This window comes from Musa acuminata, chromosome BXJ1-7 (assembly GCF_036884655.1).
Source record: "Musa acuminata AAA Group cultivar baxijiao chromosome BXJ1-7, Cavendish_Baxijiao_AAA, whole genome shotgun sequence".
Lineage (NCBI taxonomy): Eukaryota > Viridiplantae > Streptophyta > Magnoliopsida > Zingiberales > Musaceae > Musa > Musa acuminata.
The window spans coordinates 7,396,271-7,422,087 of NC_088333.1; the positions used below are offsets into that span (position 1 = coordinate 7,396,271).

A 25,817-nucleotide genomic window follows, 5' to 3' on the forward strand; every position below is an offset into this window, starting at 1 on the left:
GTTATATTAAATGTAACGGTATATCGGCAAATGCCTTGTAACGGTGGAAACGGGCGTTTTTGTGCAGGCAGAAATGGTGTAATTGTCGAAAGATTTACGATATATTAGTTATGTCGTAGTAAAAAAGCAGATATGTTACAATCATTATAACAGATGTTATTAAAGCGTTTCCCTGCAGAAACCGGCACAATTCGTCAGTTACAACTGACTGTTACAAGCCTGTTAACTATCTCCTCTTGGACCGACAATGGATCCCAATAGTTGGGCTCGGCCCAATTCGATCGAGGATTTGCCGATCGCTACTTAGGTGGGGTTTCCTCCAAACCCTAATATACCCCAATCCTTTTCATTTGATCCCAAGATCGAGCTCGCCATGGATGAATCATGGCGATTCCGGCCGGCGCAAGGTCACCTCTGCCCCGTTTGTTCGATTCCTCACTTCCCTTTCTGCCCGATTCCTCCGCCGCCGCTGACTCACGCCTTCGACCGCTACCATACCGCTGCCGACGAGTTCCATCGCTTCCCTCCCGGACTTGCCCCACCGTTCCCTCACGAACCTCCTCCCTGGGATCACCGGGAGCCGCTACCGATTCCGTACGCACCTGAACCCTGGGGCGTGAATCGACCCTTTGAGAGGAATCCCTTACGTCCTGTTACCCATCCGCCGCAGCGGTTTCTCCAAGATGAATTCTTGGGAGGAGAGACCTCCTATAAGAGGATGCGTGTTGAAGACTCGCTCATGGGTACTTTCCACACTCCGTCGTCGCACGATCGTTATGAGTTCGCTCCTGGGAGGACCTCGTCTGATAATGAGCGTAGGCTTAATTTGATTCGAGATCATGGGAAGCCGAACCCTGTGGAAGGGCCGCCACGATCTAGTGGCGAGTTTCTGCCAGATAGATTTGTGCGTGATGGTATGCTTCCACCAGATACGTTCGTCTTTAATGGTCCGCAGAATCAGTACAGGGACGTTGTGGTAGATCATGGCTTTGATGGCCCAAGGATTAGTTCTGTTGGCAGAAGTGGTCAAATCTTGCCTTTTGAATCGACTTTTGGATCCCAGAACCAGTTTTTGCGACCAACTCCATTGGAAGAACCTCGGAATTTTCCAGGAGCTTTGAGTTCTCAGGGTGATGATCAGTTTGTGTCACGTGAAAGATTGGATTTTGAAAGAGTTGGGCCGAATGATTCACGTTTGGGTGAGTATAGAAATGCGCATTATGAGAGAGAGGATTTTGGCAGGGGCCCAGAGGTTGGAAATGTTCACTCTGACATTTCTTTTCAGCGGTATGACAGCTGCAAGGATGGTGGTTCTATGTCTAGTTCAGAATATAATGCAGCCCATGTAAAAGACAAACAGCGCTTTTCTGTGATGGGTCATCGAGTTATATATCGTACACCGGATTATGTATCATGCAGCAAACTTGATGGGTATGACCAGCATGATTTCCAAGAGCTTCATCCATCTAAGAATTCCCCTTATCCATTGCCAAAGCAGCCACAATATTCAGAACAGGGAAGCCATCATCTTGCACAAGATACGGTTGGTAATGAACTGAAAGGCTCCTATCCAGCATTTGGAGACCCTACAGGAAACATATTTGATCTCACGAACCAATGGACTGAGGCTCCTGAATCTAAAGTTCCAGATGCCAATGATATTCACAGACTGTTAAAACCAGTAAATTACACATTGGTAGAACAGTCTAGTGCAAAGAATCATGTTGTACAAGGTGGTCTGCGACCCTTGCCTGGAATGAATAACAGTAATGGCATGATAGAGGAAATGCATCGTCAAATACATACTCCTGGACTATATCCTTCTGTATCACCACCACCTCTTTCAGCTGGACATCGTGAACCATTTCTAAATCACATCCCAGTGACATCTTCAGTGCCAAGTGTGCCACCACCAACATTGTTTCCTGTTCTAGCAAGTGCTTCAGGAACAACATCCCTTCCACCTAATCAAATATTCCCGGACCCTCATGCTTTACCACGAGGCAGCGGCTATGCTGAGCAACCTCCTCATCCTACTGAGATAGTTTCGGAGGTGCTTTTCAATTCATTCAAAGTTTCTTGTCTTCAATTTGTTTCTTCTTCAACTTCATCTTGTATATGTTTTGAACTCTTCAGCCTGGCAATTGCCATACTTCTACTGTTCTTGCTAACCTAAATAGTTCATTCAGTTTCATTACATTATGAATATAGTGTACTTGGCATAAGAAAGTTGGTGCAACCTTGTGGATATGTTTTGGAATAGAACCATACATGTGTTTTACAATTTCTATTCATTTATCTATTGGACTATTCTGCATGTTGAACTTGGTGTATCTGAACAGCTAGGCTGCAATTTTGCTTGGGTTTAAAATAACCATTTTTATTTATCCTGGCTCATATAACTAACTATAACCCTTCTTTTTTGTTTATTGCTAATGATGGGAACACTACTTATGTCATGATGTTGTTTTGTTAATTTAGGGCTGATCAACTGAGTATTGCTAGTCTTATATCATTATTTGCTTATGTTATGATGTTCTTTTGTTAATTTATGGCTGTAGTTATGTCAGAGCTTGTTTATTTTTCATATAGCTGATGATATCTATTTGTCTGTAGTCTGTACATCTGTTTTTTTTTCCTTTTATAAACATTTGCTATGTAGCCCTGTGTGATATATGTTGTTGATTAACAATTTTAGATGTTTGAGTTCATGAACAATGATGATGCAGGATTTGCATCCCATCCAACAAGCACCATTAAAGCAGTATCCAGAAGCAGTACCAAATGTTTCAGCGAATCGGCCTTTTAACATTAAATCAACTATTGTTGATGTTTGTGACTTGCTTAAGCAACCACATCGTGCATCTCGTCCTGATCATATTGTTGTCATCCTTCGTGGACTTCCAGGTTTCTTTTCTTTCTTAAATTCTAACCTTGTTTTTTCATATATTAGAACACTTTCATGTTAGTACCTTTCATGATGGCTAAAAAGTTGCATCATCTTAGTAATAATGTTAAATGCTTTATAAAATTGTGTATGCTTGAAAATTTTGCATCGGTACCTGCCTTTCATGATTGATCATCGAATATCATGTCATTTGTCCTATGAGGAATTTGGGCTATTAGTCCAAACCTCCATTATGTTCCATCAATATATCCGATATAGAAGTATTGTATTAGCTTATGTACCCTAGAATTATGAATATAAATCTTGATCGGGTACCATTTTCTGTTGAATACCAATACCATATAGTGTACCATATGTCTGGTTCAGTACCAACCAAACTAGTATAAGTAGAGAGAGAGAGCGAGAGAGAGAGAGAGTGAGTGATATGTGTCGGGAGTGGAGTTGCAATGGCATCTGGGAGGAGCGAAAGATCTGGTGATGCAGATGAGAAGGAAAAAGAAGCAGAGGCAGAGTAAGAGAGAGAAAGAGGGAGGTGGTAGGTTGGCTTTAAATAAAAAATAAAAATGTATCTATTGATACTGAGAGTGTGGTAGGCTTACCGCCCGGTACAACTTAATACCAGTAATCTTACCATCCAGTGAGTTCAAAAAGGTTCGCTGAGCTAGCTGGAAGCACTGTTTCAAATCAGACTCGGTGAAAGTGCTTGATCCATGTATCAGTTGGTCATCAGACCGATAACTACTGGTCTCCCTTTGTTATAATTGCTTTCTGTAGCTCTCTTCCTTCAAAATTGTCACCAAAAAGATTGAGGCATTGGTGCATTATTAAAATAGGACTATATTTGGCAATTCATAAAGTTTGATCAAGATGTTTGGATATTGTTCTCTTGTTTATAATTTGATGTCTTTTTCTATTGAAATGTTCCTGCTGATTGCTATTCAGTTGCTTGGTCTCGTTGTTTTGTTGTCCCAGGTAGTGGAAAAAGCTATTTGGCAAAAACGTTGCGTGATCTTGAGATTGAAAATGGTGGAAATGCTCCAAGAATTCATGCAATGGATGACTATTTCATGATCGAAGTTGAAAAGGTTACTTCCAGTTGATCTTGGACCATTAATTATTTACTCTTAATAGCCATCATTAAATGTGAATTACTAATTGATGTTTTGTTATTTCTCATTAGAAAGTTGATGACAATGAAGGTTCTAAGTCCTCTAGTTCATCCAGAGTAAAGAAACAGACTACTAAGAAAGTGGTTGAATATTGTTATGAGCCTGAAATGGAGGAGGTGATGCAATTATTTTTTATATTTTTGTTTGCTCTAGTTCTATCACTATGAATCCTTGGCTATGATGACATATTCTATAAAGTAATATGGCTTAATTTCATCCCTTTCTTTTGAGTTGTTTGGCTTGCTAGTATTGTTGTATCTAGAACTTTATCTGTAATATTACAATAAAATGAGAATGTTAAAGTATCATAATAAAGGTAGGCCATCTTTATCTAACTTATCATAATGAAAGATTATGGAGAGTAAAAGTAGTCCCTTTCAATTTTACCAACTTGATTCATCTGTCTCCGTCATTGGTGTCTCATTTGGAGGTGTGTGTTAGTAGTTTAGACTTTAGAAACTGTTTATGTTGATATCTTTCTAGTTCACATTCTTTGAACTACAGGAAGTCATGGAATTATGTTAAGTCTGAAATTTTAAAATAGTATCCTGTTATTATATTTATGCATGTATGTCAACTCATAATGTTTTTGATGATGTGTGATGTACATGTAGACAATTGTATGTAAGGTTTTTAATTTCGAATGATACCGCCCGTACCGGGAGGTATATACCGGGCGGTACATACCGATCCGCTAGCAGATCGATACACGGACCACCCGCTACTGGGCTGTACCATCGATTGGGGCTATTTCCGCCTCGGGCGGTGATAGAGGGAGAAGAAAGAAGAGGAGAACTTAGAGTCGGCGTCGCTCTCCCTCCTCATATGTGGCGACTTCTCTTCATCCGTGCGGGGAGAAGAATCCTTGGTGTTGTGGGGAGAAGAGATGCGATGTCGTGGGGAGAAGAAATGGTTTTTAATATATATATATATATATATATATATATATATATGAAGGCGACATCGCCTCGTGTGGAGAGAAGAGAGGTGACGTCATAGAAATCGTTTTTCTACGACGTCGCAAAAAATGATTTTTTTTACTTTTATATATATATATATATATATACCGAACGGTATATCGAAAATACCGCTCGGTATACCGTACCGTATCGAACGAATCTCGAAACTCCTTTATAGTACAAAATTTCAATCCTTGATTGTATGTATCTTAATATACACATCTTGATTCTACGTAAAATGAATGTGTTATGGAATGTGTGTTGAATGATATAGTAATATGTTCATTTGAGTAAAGCTTTAGAGGATAAGGGACATTCATTATCATTATGGAAAATTTGGAAATTGCTTTCTATAACAAATGATGGATTGCTATGCCAGATATTGGATATCATTTAATTTGTTAATGGAATAATAGTTGTGCGTGCATATTCATACCAGTATCATACTAGTACAGATTAGTGATTTAAAAAACGCTAGGCGCAAAAAAGCGTCGAGGTCCAAAACCGCCCGAGGCGTTAGGCGTTCGCTCGAGCGAAGCGAGGCACTAAAATATAAAAATATATAATATAATTATAAATATAATTATTTAAATTAAAATATGATATTAAATTAAGAAAATCAATAAAATTTTACATCAAAGCTATTCATCATAATCAATATTATTGTCATTTTCACACAAATCATCTTTATTGAATTCGTCCTTTTCCTCTTGTCCTTCCTCGCTTGATGCTTTTACACTCATTTTTTTCTTTGTCATTTATCTTGTATATGTTTTTAATTCTCCAGCACTTGAAGCTCTTGCCACTCGGGCGATGCAAGGCGAGGCCCGAGCGCCTTGTTTCATGTCCAGGTGCCTTGCTTCAAAGAGGCGAGCGCCCAGCCCAAGCGTCGGGCGCTTCGGGCGAGCACGTAGGTTAAACCAGGCGATCGAACCAGATTTTTAGGTCTGGTTGGTCTCCGATGCTTTAGTTGGTTCAATCGAACCAACTAAATCATCGATATTAGGCTCCCTCTCGTGATTTCCCTGGCTTCCCCAACCCTAACACTCAGTGATTTTATCGTCGAGATTTCTTCTTCATTGTCGCTACTCTCTGTTGCCGCTGCCACTGTCGCTGCTCGCCGCTACTGTCGCAACTCGCCGCTGCCACAATCGTTGCTCGCGGACTGGTCGCCGTTGCCATAATCGTTGCTCGCCGTTGCTGTCGTTGTTGCTCTCGCTGTCGCCATCACTTGCCGCTCCCGCTCTAGCTACGGCTATCGCCTGCTACCGTTGTCGTTGCCTCAACAGCCTCGGTTTTCTTACACTCATCTCACTATACTGTTAATAGTATATTAACTGTATATTGCTAACTGTATACTACTAACTGTATACTAATAATAGTATTTTTATTTATTAGATTAATAATATATTATTTTAATTTTAATACTATTAATTTTTATTTATTTAATAATATTTTTTTATTTAAAAATAAAAAATATTATTATGATTTATTTATTTATTATGATTTTATACCCTATTTTTTTTAATTTAATAACATATTTTTATTTAAATAATTATATTTATTAATTATATTAATAGTTTCACTCACAATTCGAAGCATTACATGTCAAACTAAGTACTTTGATAGTAAATTACTATAAGTTCGGGGTGAAATTTTCAAAAAGTCCCTATCCACTATTCAGCTGTAAAATTTATGTTATTATTAGCAATAACATAATAACATACTATAGTTGAAATTAATTATATCAAATTATTAATACCTGGAGACGTAGTTGTCCTTGATCGACTGCAATTGGAATTCTAAAAAGACTTTCAGCATTTTTTTATAGAGATAATTCATGAATAATCTTATCTTGTACCTCAAGGCTTGGAATTAATCTTGCAACGCACTAATATAACCCATCCAAAACATCTGCATCAAACCCAACATATTTAATCTTATAAAAGAATTCAGGGTTCAAATAATATCATACTGTATGTAAGGGACGATAAAGTTGATAATTGCATCTTTCATCAATGATTATAAAATTTTTTTAATATTTTTCTTCATTTTCATTAAAAGACTTTTTAATCGTCTCCTTTGCTCTATCCGTAGCCTTATAAATATATCCCATTGCAGATTTATTTTTATTATCCACCAATTGAAGGACTTGAACAAGAGGGCCCTTTACTTTTAATATATAAACTGCATGATTCCAAAAGAATGACATTAAGATGATAACAGTAGCCCTCTTGCCTTTTGCTTCTTTTGCCCATTTGCTTGTCCCTCATTTCTCAAAGGTAAACATGTTTATCAAATTATGTTTTTGACGATGCACGCTCTGTAATGTCAAGAATGAAATAGTAAATCGGGTGACATCATATCTCACTAATTCTTTGTTACGTGTGAATTCTCTCATCATATTCAAAGCTCCAATATGATTATAAAGAAATCAATACAATATGCCGTACATGGAGTCCAATATAAGTGTTGTCTTTTTGTTTCAAATAATTTACCCGAGACAAAGGATAACAAAAATGATAAGACTTAAGAGTTTAACACATTTAATTGAAGATAAAATAATTAAAAATTTAAAAGATTAATATTACCAGCTACTACATAGTTGCTTCCATTGTTGGTTATGATTTGAATGACATTTTGTTTTCCAATTTCTTCTACGAACTTGTCAAGTAAATCATATATCTTGTTTTTAGATTTTATAAAAGATGAAGCATCTATTGACTTCACAAACATAGTCCCTAAAGAACAGTTAAACATAGTCCCTAAAGAACAGTTTATGCAATAATGGAACTCACATCTCATAATAACTTGGAGGTTTTAATCCGCACCATATCTTTCAATAGCTTCAATCATTTCTTTAAAACTGCATAAACGAATTGTACTAAGGGGAAGACTAACCTGATTGAAGAAGCGAGCAATGTGTTAAATTGTTCTTCCTCTTATTTCTTTATTACAAGCATCACTTATGTTTGTCCGTCTAAATTTTGAGCCTCCTGTTTGACCTTATTGCTTTTGTGATCCTTGAAACATATATAGATCCATTGGTCCTTTTTTACCATTCTTAGTATTCATAATTTTTTTTTCCTTTTTTGTCGTATATTTTTTTCTCACTTGGGTTAATACTCATAGAATAATCTTCTTCTTCATCCCTGAGATGTTCAACATTATCTTACGGTAAATTTCTATAAGATTCATTCTTTTGCATCTTATTTTCTTTCATATAACTCAACAACTCTTCTTTTATCTTAGGTGGACACTTTTTGTAAACTACTGTATTCTTGAAATTTTAGATGTTGTTTTGCATGAAAAATATCACATCTAGTAGTTTTATCATAGAACATGCAAGTCACTGCATTATGATCTTTCGGATCCTTTAGATAATTATACTTCCATGCATAATCTTTTTTTGATGTTATTGGAGAATCTATTGAGTTGCTCTGTACACTTGTCATTTATCTTGAAACATAACAATAATTTCAAATAAATAAAAATTAATAGTGTTAAAATTAAAATAATATATTATTAATCTAATAAATAAAAATACTATTACTAGTATACAGTTAGTACTATACTGTTAACAGTATATTATCGAAGTGAGAAGAGTGTAAAGGAAAACTGAGGGTGCTGACTGAGAGCAGTGGTAGCAGCAAGCAGCAGGAGCGGTGAGCGACGACAGTGACAGCGGTAGTGGGAGTGACGACAGTGGCAGCGACAACGGGAGCAACAAGCAAGGTTAGGGCTGATATCGATATTTTGGTTGGTTCGATTGAACCAACTAAAGCATCGGAGACCGAACCAGACCTAAAACTCTGGTTCAATCGCCTGGTTTAACCCGGGCACTCGCTCGAAGCGCCCGGTGCCTGGGCTCGGGCGAGCACCTAAGCGATGCCTCTTTGAAGCGCGCCGCCTGAAAATGAAGCGAGGCGCTCGGGCCTCGCCTCGCCTTGCCCGAGCGCCTAGGCGAGCACCCGAGCACCTATTGAAATCATTGGCATAGATTATTTCGAAGTCTATATGGACCTTGACCCAAGTTGATCAATACGTGGTTCAGTTTTCTTTAGAAAATTGGAACTGAGAGGGCTTCTTATGCCTTGAAGGACATGAAAGCAACTCCAGATAGACAAGGCAATCACTGGCTTGATTCTGTAAGGGATAAAGAAAGAAATGTTCTTGAACAAAGAGTTATGTGTGTACTAGTAACGGAAGAGTATTAGTCCCATCCTATTCAGTTAAAAGGTTGGATTATATTAGGATTTGACTTGAGAGATAATTACCCAAGTTCTTTTCCTACCGTAACAGGATCTGACGGCCTTCACACCCAAAAGTCATTTTCTTATGGACACCACACGGCTAACCTTGGTGTGCACAGTAAGGGTCGATCATTATAAACTGCAGTACACATTTAAATTTTTTTCAGCAGAGTATTCATGTATATGATAGATTATTCTAAATAAATTTATATTTCTGATAAAACTGTGAGTCTTCATCACTAGTAGCCTTGTAAATGGTCATGCTTGTAAGTCTTCAATGTTCACGTCTTAAATTGTTTTTTTATTTATTTATGGATTAATTAATTTACATTGTTAAACAGTGAGGTTTCTCATTTATATCAACTTCTCGAGTAATGAGATTTTTAGACAGATATGCTGTTGACATTAACCCCAACTGGACTGTCAGTCTCATTCTTAAATATCATAACTTTGTTCTGAATTATTGTACATGTTTTAGTACTTTAATCTTTCATGTTAGATCATTTTCCTTTGCTTGAACTTATAAAGGACTTTGGACCATTTGACTCTTAACCGTATAATGTAGTTTTTTTTATCAGTTTAACCATTGGAAGCTAAAGTGTTTTTCTATTTGGTAGGCATATCGGTCGAGCATGTTGAAAGCATTTAAGAAGACTCTTGAAGAAGGAATATTCACATTTATAATTGGTATGCTGTGACATTTGGAATGCTGCTTTTTTTATTCTTGAAATCTGAAGGATTTATATTATTTTGAAGCTTTATTCTTTATCGCTTGCTTGTCAGCATTTAATTACCATATGTAATGCTTATTCGGTGCTTTGCTATCAATGTTCAAAGGTTTGGTTCCATGCATTTTTTTCCTAGTTTAATTTCAACCATGGTGGTAGCTTTACCTATTTTTTGACACTTCACGTTATGCTGTTTGTTGCCCCTGAATATTGAAAAAACTGAGTAATCCTATGTGAGAATGGTTCACCTGATTGTCCCAATATATTAGGGCTACTGTTGGACACATCAAGATATATTTGTTTGGTACTAGATGAAATGGTGGTTGCAGTGCTTAAGCATTCTGCGCTGCCTTCAGTTTTCACTAATGACTAATGCAGCATTGTTCGGCAACTGACTCCATTTGTTGCTGGTATGTTTGCCTCGTTTTAGTGGATGACCGCAATCTGCGGGTAGCTGATTTTGCTCAATTTTGGGCAGTTGCTAAGGTATAATCTCTTTCTTTGCATTCTTTACGAGTATTTATCTTTGAGTTCTTTTTGTATTGTTTGAGAGTTTGTTGAGAACATGCTATGTAATTATAAGGTTAACCTTGAGTATCAGTAATGTCTGAGATATTCATCTGCAACAGTATCTAATTATATATATTATTATATACCAAAATATTGGGATTTCTTGAAATTTTTGGAATGGAGCATCCTTCATGCTATCTTTATCATTCTCTTTGCTCTAACTGGTACATGTGTATATATATGTCTGCATACACACTGAGAAGCTAGTCTGTTTTGTTCTCTCTTTTGTCACTATTGTTTTTCATTGTTTACCATTCTTCATTTTCTGCTGCCAGCATGCTAAAAACAGTATGTTGGTGGCACACCTAGAAATCCTTGTTCTATTCCAGGTACTTTACAGGTTAATGTTTCAGGTTAAGACAGGAAAAATAAACATGAATAAGAAAGGAAATGTATTCTTCTTGATCAGCTACTCATCTATTTTGTAGAAAATCCTATGTTCCTGATTAGCCATTTAGGCCTTGTTTCACAATAGGTTAATTTTGGTGTATTTGAAGTTACCATGGTATTTTTACTGTAGATGCAAATTTTTTCCAGCATACCATTCAGGAAAGTTCAGGTAACTAGGATTTTAAGAACACTGGAATATTTAACAAGTGCCAGGGTATAAAAAAAGGAACACTGGAATTTTTGTTTTCAGTATTCTCTTGGATAAAAACATTCTCTTCCTTCTTTTCTCTCACGCATCCTGTCTCACCACCAAATCTGGTGCCTGCAACTGGCTGACTGGCTCACTTCCTTCATCACTGTCTACCCAAAAGCTCTTTCATATATGACCACCTAAGGCATCATTTCCTGTATCAGTGCCCTTTTGCAGCTTGCCTCTCTATTGGTACCTGGTTCTGCCCCATAATAACATTGAGGAATTTGGCCAGGCTGCCTCACACTTTCAATCACAGTGTAGTGGTGCTATGGCAATGGCGCCTTAGTCAGTCCCCTTATGGACTCTCAGGCCCATGACTTTGAGCAGCATCTGTGGTTGGCCACCTCCTTCCAGGATTCAGAGCGGGGAGAACTGAGGATCCATGGAATTCCTTGTCTGCTTAAACATTAAAAGCTGAATAGAATTAAAGTAAAATCCAGTTTGTTTTTTATCCTTCAAATATTCAAAATTTTATTCTGGAGTATGTAGTATCTCTTAAGTTGCTAAAGCCCATAGGCTTCATGCAAATCTAGAATCAAAGGGTCCAGTATGAAAAAATTTTTGCTTCATATTTAACTTGCAGATATGAGAACTTCCACTAAATTGCTCCTCTGTTTTGCTGACCTTGTCATTTAGCATATTTTTATGTGCTGAACTGTATTGCTGTTTATTCTAGTGGAGGTTGGAAGCCAGTTAGAAGGCTGTTATTGTAGTTCACTAGGTTAAAGCATGTAACATACTTGGCTGTTAGGGACTGATGTTGTTGTGACAATAGTTGGTAATAAGCTGAAGCAGGGCTCTTGAAGTGAATATGTAAGGCTACTTTTACTGGAGTCAGTAAACTGCTACTGAACATATCATGTTCTGCTTGCAGCAGTTCTTTCGCTTTTGGTTTCCCCATTTCTGTTATTTCAGTCTGCTTTTATCTTTAGATTTCCATCAATTTCTGAACCATTATTCAAACAACCAGGTTGTCATATCTTTAAATGGACTGCAAGTGTGAAATTATTAGAAATTGTCATTTACAAAAATGAGGCTAAGCTTATTGGTTTTAGACCCTAATGGTTCTCCAATTTGAAAAATGGGTAGAAAAAGAGAAAAACCTACAATGACACTATCCTCGGGTAAATGTGACATAAAATTCTATACCATTTTGATCATAAATTTTTGTTGTAATGGTAAGACATTTTTTATTATTTCAATTTGCATATGTGTGCTTGACGCAATTTATTTGATTGCACATGTTGTAAATGCCTGTTATATTTCCTTTAGAAAAACAGTAAATTCTGATGAATGTCAATTATGTGGATAAGTTTTGAATGTATTGTTCATCTTCATTTGTCAAAGTCATGTTTGTGTTGCAATCTTTGTTTACATGTTATCCATCTTAGTGAATTGATTTTTTGTTTGGGTTGTCGTTCAAAATTGGTGCATGATGTGGGTATGAGTTTGATATGCATGGAGTGTAGGAAGGGTAATCTTACTTGGTTCTCTATTTTGGGTCATGAGGTGTTTGGGCTGCTATTTTTATTACCATTAAAAAATGAAAAAAATATTTAAAGAGTATGTTCACAAAGAATTTGTCTTTTCTTATAATTTATCTTTTTTTTTCATTCCATTTTCTTTTCTACATTTTTTTTTCTTTCTATACTTCTCTTATTCTCTTCTCTTTCTATTTAATTTTTTCAATTAATTTTCTATTTAAACCTAATTTGTGGTTTTATGAAAGAAAGAACCCAAATCCTGTAAGTCGCAGAATTTTATAATTGGTTACAGGATTCAATTCACAGACTCATGCAAGTTCTACCTCTCTTGCTCTCTATCCATCTATTGTCTCTATCTTTATCTCTCTCTTGGCCTACAATCAGTTGAAAATGATCTCCGATGGTGACAGTGAGCAATGGATATTGCATGGGTGAGGGGCTGTTTGCAGCAATCAAGCGTGCTCCTCTTCCTCCCCGTGTCTTGCTCCCCCTCTTTCTCCTTTTTCTTCTTCTGTTGAGATTGAGAATGAGATTTTTATTTCTTTTGCATGTTTCAGTTGGATCCCTTTGTGAACCAGATCACATACAACCATGATCCTGGATGCAAAAGACTCGTACTCTGGATCAAACAACTTAGAATGTTGTACCCAGGGGGTACAGCAAATTTATTAACCATACTACTGACTTCTGCCAAAAGATATCTCTTATGTGGTTTACCTGAAAGTTAAGTGGAGACAAATAATTGTGATATCTTTTGGCTTGCCTTCTGATCAGGGTTTCTTTCTAATAGAAGTTTTTCTTTTATAATGACCTGTTTCTATGTCTAAATTGTTGTGATCACTTCATCAGTATAAGCCATTAGTTTGATTTTGTCTGATATACCCTGTCATTCGAAGGTTAGACTCAGCTAACATAACTAGATATTAAAGCTATTGGTCCTGTTCAATTATGGAATCCATGCTGGGAAGCTTTAGTCAGCTTGATCTTTGTGCTGGCCCTATTTAACTGTTAAGTCGTTCAGTATTGAGCTTTTTGTTTATAAATAATTGAATGGTGTGGAGAGAACATTGTCTTGTCACATGCAATTATTTTGTTCTCTGTTTTGCTTTCAAAGCATCTAATTCTTGGATAAATTGGTATCCTATTTTTTAACTTAAAGACTATTGAATTTATTACAAGAAAAGAGGATAATGCTGTTGAGAATCTTGCAAACAAGGAGTGATTTCTGGAGGGTAAATAAGGTAAAGCGTACAAATAGTACATATCATGTATCTTTGAGAATGTTTTGATGATAGGTCGGGTTCCAACTTCGAAAACTTTTGATACTTTTTAAGACTGTAAATGGTTAGTCCTTTCCTAGGAGGTTGCTACTATTATAGGTATTTGTAATGTTCAAGTCAAACAAAATGCTGATTATATCTTTGTTAGGGCCAAACTTGCCTGTTAAATCCACTTTTGACTTAGCCATTATATACTTATTAAATTCACTATCTTTTATTATTGAAATCATAATTTCTTTATCAAACCTAGTGTGTTCTCTGTAAGAGAAATTTAAATTTAATTTGAAGATCGTCCTTGTTAAGGTTTCTCTCTACTGGTATTAAAGGGACATAATGTGTTTTTGAACTGTATTTGTACATCTATCTTGCAATATCTTTAATAGTTCAGTTTATGTTTTTTTTTTCTTTTGGATAATTACTAACAAGGGTTTTTCTTTAAGTTGGAAACTGATGAATGCCACATCTATTACAAGTGGCTGAATTTCTTTGCTTCTGCTGCTTCTATATGCTTTAATACATTTTTTGCATATTCTTCCTTTTTGTTGTTTCATTGTGAACTGTGTCAAGTGCCGAATAGCAGTGAACTGACTGTAATTTTTTATAGTGTAATGAAGAAATATTGGTTGACTTAGATGAAGGCTATTTATGGAAACAATAAGTGTTCACTGAAGTTCTTTTGACGTAAATTATTGACTATTTGAATTTAGAATTGTGTATTAATAAGTGAAGATTGCCTTGTTATGATCATGCTTCTCATGATTGTCATATTTCTTGAGCAGAGATCGGGCTATGAGGTATACTTGCTGGAAGCTCCATATAAAGATCCAACGGTGAGATTTTGATAGTCCTTGCAAATTGAAGCTTGACTCATGCTTAAAAGACTTTACTACCGTCTATTTCAAACAATTTTGAACAGGTTAACTATTGGGTTTTTTGGGATATTTGCATGTGTTCTTAGGTTTCTTGGCTAACAAATTTACTACTTTAGTACTAGATAACTTTTCTGGACATTGAAATTTGCAAGGTATGCAATTTTGTATCGTACCGGGGTTTCGACATTCGCTCGATACGGTACCAAACTGTATACCGAGCTGTATACTGTTCGGTACACCGCTCGGTGTGTGTGTGTATAAATATATAATTCGACGACGTCGCCTCTCTCTTCTCCAAGGTGCAGCGACGTTGCCTCGTTTATATATATATAAATTAATATTAATATATATATATATATATATATATATATATATATATATATATATATATATATATATGTTTATAAAAGGCGACGTCGTTGAAAAATATTATATATATATATTGTTCCATACTGTCACGGATAAAGTTCCAAACAGGATGTTTGATGTAATACTTATGTATGTCTGTGTCTTTTGGTTTATTCATGCTTTGCACAATATGTAGAGGGACGGTCGAAGGCTTAAAAGCCTCATTTTAGTTGGGTTTGATGGCCTTCTTAAGCTTGTAAATAAAGGTTGTGTCATGTGGACACTTGTGAGAGATATTCGGTCTATAGTAGGGTCATGGGCATGACAGCGCAAAGGTACCGCAGAGGCAGGACTTCCGTGAAAGTCATTGATCCCTTGCTCTCATGGAGGTAGAGCGCTTGATCGTGAAAGGGGCCGAGGAGGTGGAGCATACAGAGGCAAACTCCAAGTACCGAGACAAGGCTGAAGGGCAGAGGCTAAGAAACTTCGTAAGACCGGTGTCAACGAGCTTCTCATCAAGATAGCCGAAAGTGAAGGACTTCGGGTTATGCAAGAGTGCACGACCAAGGAACGAAGCAGGCAGTACGTGGTGTTGTACCTTTGCTACTCAGTGGAGTAGGCGGCCGGGTTGATGGAGAAGACGGTACAATCCCAGAGGCGACCAAAACTATTAGAGACTTACTCCAAGTTGGGGTGAAAACTTCTTGCATTCCAGAAGTTCGATGACATTGAGAAGATGAATCACAGTAGCTAACTCAATGTAAAGAGTGCAAACACTTCGAGTACTTCAGAAGTGTGAGCAAAGAGCAGGCGAAGGCCAATAACCAGCTCGATGCATGGAGTACAACCCTTGAGGAGGCGGGTAAAGTCAAGTAACCATTGCCTTCTCAACTCTTAAAAGAATGGGCAAAACCGAGTACCCTAATCTCTTATCTATCCAGCAGAGGAGCGCTGCATAGGTTCAAAGACCATTCGAAGATAATGAAAGGCAATAGTTGTCAAATCCTCACCAATGGTGATCAATGCTACTGAGAGTAGATTATCCGCTTCGTTTCCCAACAGAATGTCAATCGATAGTGGAAGTGATGCTAATCTACTTGGAAGTGACAACTAAATGAAAGAAGAGTTGATGGACATTTTGTTGAGGAAGGATCCAAAACTTTGAAAGTTTGCGAGGCGATGCTCGTTAAAGCTCCAACAAGCATCCACTCAGTTCAAGCAGCATGAGACATTTGAGAGACTGACGCATAGTAAGGATGGTCTTTTCCTTCATCTGGAGGATCTGCAGGAATCAACAAAGGTCAACACAACTCAGCCAACCCCACATTAGAGTCAAAGTCATTGGCGAGTTGAAACAGCATAGCAGATCAAAAGTTTGACTACTCAACAACAGCAGCTGGGAGCTAAGAGGCGCATTGCAGCTGGAGCAGAAGATTGAAGACTCAGCAAAGGCGATGAGTTGCAGTGTACGCTTCGACGAGGACGTCGAAGGAATAAGTGGGGGAGAATGTCACGGACAAAGTTCTAAACAGGATGTTTGATGTAATACTTATGTATGTTCGTGTCTTTTGTTTTGTTCATGCTTTGCACAATATGTAGAGGGATGGTCGAAGGCTTAAAAGCCTCATTTTAGTTGGGTTTGGTGACATTCTTAGGCTTGTAAATAAAGGTTGTGTCATGTGGACACTTGTGAGAGATATTCGGTCTATAGTGGACTATTTTGACCCTTTGTTATGCAACCGTTCAGAGCTTGTAAAGTCTGTTTGTAATTTGCATTGTCTATGAAGTGTTTTTGGAAATGTTTGCTTGTGGATCCCGAGTGAGGCGTTTTCTCTAATTCGTTTTCTCTTTTGTATGTCCTAAGAGACCATGGGAGGCTTCGGGGAGGTTGCGGACGGACACGCAAGGTTGCCACACGAGTTAGGGAAAACTAGCTAAGTCCGTGACAATCTGGTAACTGGCGGTCCATGTACCGGTAAACTGACGGACCGGTATGTACCGCCCGTACCGGACGGTATTATTCGAAATTGCATACCTTGGAAATTTGTATATGAAGAATATCTGTTTTCAAGTTTATGGCTATATGCTGAAGAAAACAAATTGTTCAGATGTCATTTGATCAAGATTTCAATTTAGAATGAAATCTTGTTCAGATAGGTTAACAAGATTTTTAGACCCAAGGCTTCACTCATGGATGCAAAGATCCAGTTTTTATTTATTGTTTATTTGGATAACAAATGCATTCCAAGCCTGGATTTAGGTTGGAAGTGTATGCAAATGCACATATCTGGCTACTGCATTGTTCTTAATTCTTTCTTTAGATACTAAACATCTCGTGATAAGATAGCTTTTTCTATGTTTTCATCATCTGACCTTGTTCATAGATGGAAAATTCCAGTTGCCATTTATTATCATATGGCTAAGGAACATGTCACAAGTGGCATGGATTTAGGTTGGAATTGTATGCCGATGCAGACATCTGGCTAAGAGAGGAATAATATGGAAATTTCTTTCCATCTTCTTTCCCACAGTAATAAACTTGTCATGAAGTTTACCTTTTCCTTCTCTATTTGTTTCTTTTAAGTCTGTCATTGATCTATGTGACCATGAAAGAGTCAGAGAGCGACATGCCGTCATGCATAGTGGCTAGAAGTTACTGTACATGGACTTTCCTTCCATTTGTGCCATTTAGTTACCGACATCTCTGTAGAGCCCTGCATTTATACTAATTTCACTAAACCAGCCATAGATGTATGGCCACAAAACGATGGGACATCAGAAATAGCTGGTCTTTATAATGAAACATGTAGCTTCTGAATGTTGAAATTTCTCTACTGCATTTGATTGTCTCATTCTCAAATCAAAGAAATTGGTAACTGTGACAATTATTGTTTGAATGAATTATCCAAAATTAACATTTCATATATTTTTAATTTGTTTTGATTTTTATTTGGAATTATAGGGTTGTGCTGCTAGGAATGTGCATGGTTTTACCCAAGAAGACATACAAAAGATGGCAGAAAAATGGGAAGAAGCTCCACTTTTATACCTGCGACTTGATATCCAGGTCTTGTTCATAACTTCATATTATGTTAGATAACAAGCAAAATATTTTTCATTACCTAGCTCACTATTTGATGCAATTTTATTGACTTGCAGTCATTGTTCCGTGGGGATGATCTGAATGAGCATTCTATTCAAGAGGTGATGTGGTGTAACATTTCCATCATGATATGAGAAACGTGGACGTTTATTTTAAGTCAATTTTTTTTAGCATGCTTGGAGACTAGTTAGTAGTGAACTTGGCTGATACTTTTGTTCCTGATTCATGTATATTTGTTTGACCCGTTTATGTTTTTAGTTATTTAACTTGTGGTTGTAGTATATCTTTTTGATTCTATCAACTAATGTCATGAATCTCATGATATGGAGTGTTGGTGCAACACCAGAATTGAAGTTAAAATCAGCTGACAACAAATATGGTGGGTATGGCCAGAATGGCTGATCATATTGATGAGATTGGAAATGGTTGAGAAAATAGGTTAAAATTTTAAAATCATTAAAATTTAGAGATATTAGAAAAAATACATTGAAAGGTATAAAATATACTAAAATGTATTTTATTAAAATTTGAAAATCTGTTATGTATATGAATACATATATAGTTATGGTCTCATTCAACATATCTATAATATACATAATTATATTATTATATATGTCACCCACAGACTTTACCTTTTGTCCTCATAATAATTGGGTAGCATTAATAGTGAAAGTGACAATGGGAAGACATGGTCGTTAGGGGACTCCACAGGCACTGACAATGAGCTACTAGTGATAATCAAATCCGCTGACTTTTGAATGGTAATTGAAATGTGACATATTAACAAGTAAGATCAATTGATCATAGTGGATATCTATTCCAATTGATCATAGTGGATATCTATCTCAAGATCAGGGTTTCTTGACTTGGATTGGCCGGTCTTGATCTGAATTGGACATTTTTAGTTGATTTGCAGTAATACCATTCAATGATGAGAACACTGTTGTCCATCTTTGATTCTCTCGTCTCCTCCTTTACTTCTCCCCTCTTATTTTCTACTTCTGTGGGTTATCAATTAGATTGTATCGACCAAACTCAACCATTTTTCATTAGTTTGATTGTATTTAAACTAATGTTAACATATATCAAGCTTATTTTATCAGAATCGGACAAAACCTGAAACTAAAAATATGTTTGGTTAACTCTTCAAATTGTTAACTAAACACAATTATACCAAGTTAAAGAGGATATGATTTTCAACTGATTATCATTACCAGATGAAACTTGTTCATTTTTTTTAGTTTGTTTTTACCCAGTATTTTTAATCTTCTATATTAGAAACAAATGTTTGATGAAATGATGACACCAAGGCTCCTTTGTATTAAAAACAAGATGTTGAGGAAAATCCATATTGCTTATTGTTCATTGATAGAACTAATAAACTAGATGCACTTTCTTATGTTAATCAGTTATATAGAGATGGACATGGAATTTGTTTTCTACTTCTTTAAGTATGTCCAGAGCAAAGGATAGTTGTGTACATGTAATGATCGACGAATAGGAATATAGATCTGCTGATCCTCGTGTGACTCCAAGCAACCACTGTATATTGCAACTGGGTAAAGCAACACTGGTGCTAATATCAATTGTTGTTAAGAAGGAAATGAAATGGGTTCTTACATGTGTAGAGTTTTGCACTACTTGATGGTAATTGAAAACTCTTATGAAAATCCAAATACCCAATGCTATGGCTTTCTCCTCCATTGCCCGTCCATGGTCGAACTCGTTTTGGCCTACTGACACAATATGTCGGAACGTACTGTGATACAAGAACAGGAGGGAAGGGGGAAGAGGAGGAAGAAAGGAAAAGAAGAGAAAGGGAGCAGACAATTGAGGAGGGTAGGAGGCAGCAAGGGAGGAGGGGAGGCTGACATTAAAGAGGAAGGTTGCTGCGAAGGAGAGGATGGGAGGGGGCAGGGGTGGTGCCAGTGTCGGAAAGGTTGAGAAGAAGGCGAAATAGAGTAACAATTGGTAGGGCCTGATGGGGGCAGAAACGAGATATAGACTAGATGTTAGGGTTTTACAAAATTTTTTGTTAGAATTAAAAAAAAAGAAATTGAGCAAGCTTACAGCCTGGTCCAAGTCGATTGCCAAGCCCTAATGGATGGTAAGCCTGGTACAAATCTTGTATCAAGTGGTACAAGCCTCATCCCAAACTTAAATTGCCGAGTTTACACATCTGTGACAATGATTTACTGAAGGGGAGCTACATGTTTTTTTTCTTTCACTATTGAACTCCATTTAGGACAATATAACTGGTCAAACTAAGAGCTTTGACCTCTTGATAAACCAGTTTTCCACTATTGTTACTTTGGAATTTTTTAAGACTGAACAAGAAGAGGGGATTTTTTTTTCCTATCCTTACGATATTATGAGTTATAATTTTTGCACTTCCATATCTAATGTTCCGCCTCTAATGACTTTCTTTTCCATCACATTCCACCCTTTATCTCATATTTGCAGTAGCATGTACAGGCCATGAAAGTCTGTCTTTAGTAGCATTATTTTCTGGTTATTTACTTCCTATCTTCTGTTTTGCCATCTTTAATGTGTGATGATTTCTGAAATGGGAAATCCACAATAGTTAAGATTTTATTGTATTATTAATTCATTAACTGCCAGGAAAGAAATTCAGTTATGGATATTCTGAATCGCATGAGAGCAACCCAGATTTGTTCTGCTATTACACATGCTTTCAGAGCTGATATGAGATTTTTATTTTTTGGTTCTTCCTATTGCATGCTAACATTTATTTCTCTCATTCTAGAGAAGTCAAGATAGTTTCATTTTCATCTAAGAAGCTTTGTATTCATCTTATTTTTGCCTATTTGTGATACAACTACATAGATTGGTGATGATAATATATGTGTGTGTGTGTGTGAAATATAAAATCTTGGAAGGTGATGTTGATATTTAACATCTCTTACATATTCTAAACTTTACAGTTTATGGAATCCTTGTCCTGTCAGTGTCAATAAAAAATACCTCCTTTTTCAGGTTGACATGGACATCAATGATTCGGACTGTGATGATGATGGTACCAAGTTGCAGGATGAGGAAAGCCTTAAGCCTTCTGAACCAAAATCAGTGGATTATGTACCTGATAAAGGTACTCTCTGCGTCATCCTTTCTAATTTTTGAGCATCTTTTGTTGCTTCTAGATACTTTATAAGGATGAGAACGTGACCGACAAAGGTATAATAAGCCCTAAAAGATGTGTATAACAAGCAGTAACTGGTGTAGGACAATAGTTCCATCTTGCAAAAGTTTTTTATTGCCATGGGGATGTGCTTTAAGTATTATCATTTTTTTTTCCTTGGTGCTAAGAGCCAATCCTCTTGATGAGAGCCTCAATGTCATTCTGGAGTCTATTATCAAGGTGCTCTTGTTTCATTTTCTTAAGTGAGTAGGGGAAGGGAGTCTTAAACCTAAATGTCAAGCCTAATCCACTCCTACAGATCGGACCTTGATCCTTGCTCGATTGGTTCACTGACTCAATCATCTTATAACGGACCAACTTTTAATTTTCTGCATGAAACTAGTGGTTGAACGCTGGTTCTTCCTCTGTTTGGTATTGAAGAAACAACCTTCCTTGGTGCTTATGATGGATGATCTTATTAGGGATATTCAGGATAAACTTTCATGATCTATGTTGTTTGCTGATGTCATCATTTTGATTGATGAGAAATGATTTGAGATACTGATTAAACCTAGAGCTATGAGACAGCATGTAGTAGTTGGGAATTTTGAACAAGTTATGCTAAGACAAATTTATGATGTGCATTTTATGTAACATCTAGGGAGGATTAAATGTAGTTGTAATAGATGGACCAGAAATCTCAGAAGTCCACCAACATGAAGGGAAGTTTGAAGAAGATATTGCTAAAAGAATTAAAATCAGATGGTGAAAGTGGCTAGAGGCATTTATAGTGTTGTCTGACGGTTGTATGTTGCTCAGATTAAAAATAAAATTATAAGATAAATTTGTTGGATTGTATGGAGACAGCATATGATGTTACCAAAATGATTGTGTGGGATTATGGGAATAGGTAACCTTATATTATTTTGCATTCATGAACTATTAAGGTAATATGATTGAGGATAGAATTAGAACTTTTGAAGGTAGCATGAACTTTGAACACCTCAGAATTATGACCAACAAATGTGCTTATTACGAGGCGAATCAATTCAAATTAGTAGAGTAGAAGAGGTGGAGGAAAACTAATAACATTATATAGAATTTGCAAACAAGAGATCTGATTTCAGTTTAACTAGTGGTGTTGCCCCCAATGAATCTAATGTCAGGATCCAGTCCATTTGACCAACCTCAAATAGTTGGCAAGTTATTTTGTTGTTATCGTATACTAAGGGCATGATTGGTTAGTCAATATCGTGCGGTTGGATGTTGAAATTTTAAAGTGCTGGACTTCTAGTTGTTCCTGCTGACATACACTTCCATTCTCTGGCAGGTTGTAATGTTGAAAACTGGCAGCTTCATAGCTAATTGTTTAATTACTTAAAAGACAAACCAGTTTGGCTGGGTATTTCTTGATCAAAACACTACATTTCAAGTCTTGGCAAAATGCTATCTTGAGACATTTTTCGTGATATCAGGAAACTCCCCAGTTTGTCTTTTTTCCTTGTGATCTATTTTAATGAGAAGTTTGTAATATGAATATTTTCTTATTCCCTTAATAATCTTTATTATAGTTAGGATGCGGATTTTTCTACTTTTTTATCAAATGTGACAATTTTGAGTGGTTTGTCATTAGGCAACTAATCTGATGAAGCCATTTGCCTTCTTATAACTTCTCCAGTTATGGCCATTGTTTTATTTATCTAATTTTTGTACATGCATAGATTTGATATGCATTTATTCTTCATGCAAGAACTAGTATAAATGATGATTTATGTGTCCTTTTTCCTTCATTTTCCTAGATTTATCAAAAGTTGGAGAAAAATGGGACTCTGAAGAAGAGGAGGAAGGACAGACGAGAATCAAAGAATTAGGGAGCAGTAAATGGTCAAAGGATTTGGAAGAAGATATTGAAAACTCAGAAAATGTCAGAGGAAATATAAATGCTCTTTCTGGCCTAATTCAAGCTTATAGCAAGAGTGGAAAATCTGTTCACTGGGGTGATCAGGTAAATAATGTCATTTGTTGATTTTGCAACACAAAAGACCAACGAACTTTCTAATTTTGCTAATTGCTTTATATATACTAGTTTGATGATGTCTATTGTGAAAGGATTTACTTCTTAACCAATCATTTTGTATATGATCCGTTCATATTATGCTTGTAATACAAGAACAAACAATAAGCCATTGAGCTTTGTCAAGGACAGTATCACTAGTCAGATTAAGATATCTCGGTTATCATAGAGCTTTTCTTAGATGTTCCTCCTTAAGCCAAATTAACACACCTCACCTAACCAGTGGTCTTTTGCCTCTTTTGGGCATATTATGCTTGTATGTGCATTATGCAAATTAATGATCAACTAATGATGCTAAGTTCTTTATGCACATGATTAGAATGGTTGTGTTGTCAACATTAGGAACAAATATAATTTGTTGAGACAATACTAATTTTGCACTATTTTCAATTACATTAAGGGTGTGTGGTTGCATCATGTGAGTTTTATTTTTTTATGCAAGAAATGTCTATATCATAGGTTTGCTATCATGAACACGAGTGTTTTCTCATGCTTTAAAAACACTGTTGGGTCAGTAAACAGAGAGGCTACATTCCTGAGATGAATATTGTTGATCTGCTGAAGAGAAACGACTACTGTAGAGTTAGCTATGTTAGCTTCACTATGTTATCTTTCATATTCTGTTTATCATCAAGTTAGTTTACTTATCTTCTAACAACTTAACTTCTTGTATGGTTTTGTTCATGTGTTTGTTTGGAAACTGTCCAAATCACAATGAAGTTGTTGTGGTATACTTAATATTATTTTATTTTTCAGGCTGACAAGAGTGGATTTTCAATTGGTGCTATGAAGAAACAAATTTCCTTGATCATTGGTCCAGGATCAGGTTACAATTTGGTGAGTGAAGTGTATTGGCTTACTATCCTCTTTTGGTTTGCTTCACTGAATGGTTCTTTAAAGCATATGATACATGGCATCCGCTATGCTCATCACTCCTGTATGTCTTACAAGAAATAAGTATTGTCATTTCTTTGATGGGGTTTAAATTTTCTGTTTTCTTTTTGGCAACTCTATGTTGCCAATGGCAGAGTGAACAGAGAAAATTGCTATGACAACTACACCCTTGTGGTTGTTTTTTAGTATTCGCTGAACAATGGTTTCATCTGATGCAACAGAATCCGTCAGCTGAAAAAAGGAAAATGTAAAAAGCATTCAAATGGTGTTCTTTTGGTTAACTCTGTTCTTCGGCCTGCATGAATTTTGTTTCTGAATGTTCATTTAGAAACATATTGCAGGCTGACAATTTTTCTTGGCACTAGGAAAGCTGTTTTTGTTAAATAATTAGGTTCTGTAACTTTTACCCAATGGAAGTTTGATTTACTAAAAACATTTATGAAAAAGATGAATATTCTGTTTCTCATTTCATTATTTACCTATTTTTTGGTCAAGACTTCCAAGTAAAGCCTCATGCAGCATTTGATGCAACCAATCATTGGAGTTAAAACCTTCACCTTTAGTGACTTGAGTGATTGAAAAGTAAATTTATTTCTTGCAGGCCTCGAATCCGATGGTTGAAGACCAGGATTCTGTGGGAGCAACTGAGAGCAGTAGTATGAGTGAATCAAAAAGACGATTTAGTGAAAAACTACGTGCTGAGCATGAGTCTTTCAGAACTATTTTCAACAAAAGACGGCAGCGCATCGGAGGGTTCTTCAATATGGAAGATGACTAGGACAGTCATGGCATTTTGCTATATCTGAGTTCTGGTGTTCCTTATCCTCTAACCACATCATGCATACATCAAGTTGGGCTGTTGCTCAGATGGTCTCTGGAGATGAGGTCATTGCTTAAAGCCTCCCAAGAAACATCAAGGGGCCGGTTTGATGCCCCTGACAATTCGCCAACTCCATTGCTCATTTAAGCAGGGGGAAGCAAGTTATCTCACTCATGGGAAAACCTATTACAAAATTTCCGATACCTTTGACGTCAACGATGTTTATTGGGGATGACGAACAACATATTCAGTATTCATGCTCGTTCTGCTTTGCAGATTTGCTCAGCAGATTGTCGCTGCAATAACTCTATCGGCTGCTGTATAATGATTTGTAAGCATCCAGAACATCAGACAAAATGCCACAGATGTGGATTCATATTGTTAGTTTCCTTTCTGATGAAATTTCATTTTAAGAGCTTTTGCAAAAATTGTTCTTCTGGCAGCAAGTTTTGTGGTGTAACAGTATTCAACATATATATATATATATATATATATAATCTGGATGGTGTACTTATTTTTTTTTAAGAGAAATTTTCACTACATTTGTTTTAGAATTCGTGCACCAGATGCTTC

At 36.5% G+C, this 25,817-nt stretch overlaps 1 protein-coding gene across 1 annotated transcript; it reads left to right on the forward strand.

Moving 5' to 3' along the window:
• Positions 1–322: 322 nt before the first annotated feature.
• LOC135678549 (uncharacterized) lies at positions 323–25,754 on the forward strand. The gene is made up of 13 exons (XM_065191479.1): positions 323–2,053; positions 2,730–2,907; positions 3,881–3,993; positions 4,089–4,193; positions 9,907–9,976; positions 10,448–10,503; positions 14,774–14,824; positions 18,177–18,281; positions 18,374–18,418; positions 21,315–21,426; positions 23,256–23,461; positions 24,287–24,367; positions 25,026–25,754. The coding sequence occupies exons 1-13, from the start codon at positions 374–376 to the stop codon at positions 25,200–25,202; spliced, it is 2,979 nt and encodes a 992-aa protein (XP_065047551.1). The 5' UTR covers positions 323–373; the 3' UTR covers positions 25,203–25,754.
• The last annotated feature ends 63 nt before the right edge of the window (positions 25,755–25,817 follow it).

Bases quoted from the DNA above. Each gene is read 5' to 3' on its own strand.
- LOC135678549 (XM_065191479.1), top strand. From the start codon at position 374: ATGGATGAATCATGGCGATTCCGGCCGGCGCAAGGTCACCTCTGCCCC. The intron at 2,908-3,880 runs GTTTCTTTTCTT...TTGTTGTCCCAG, and splicing joins CATCCTTCGTGGACTTCCAG to GTAGTGGAAAAAGCTATTTG. The intron at 18,282-18,373 runs GTCTTGTTCATA...ATTGACTTGCAG, and splicing joins ACCTGCGACTTGATATCCAG to TCATTGTTCCGTGGGGATGA.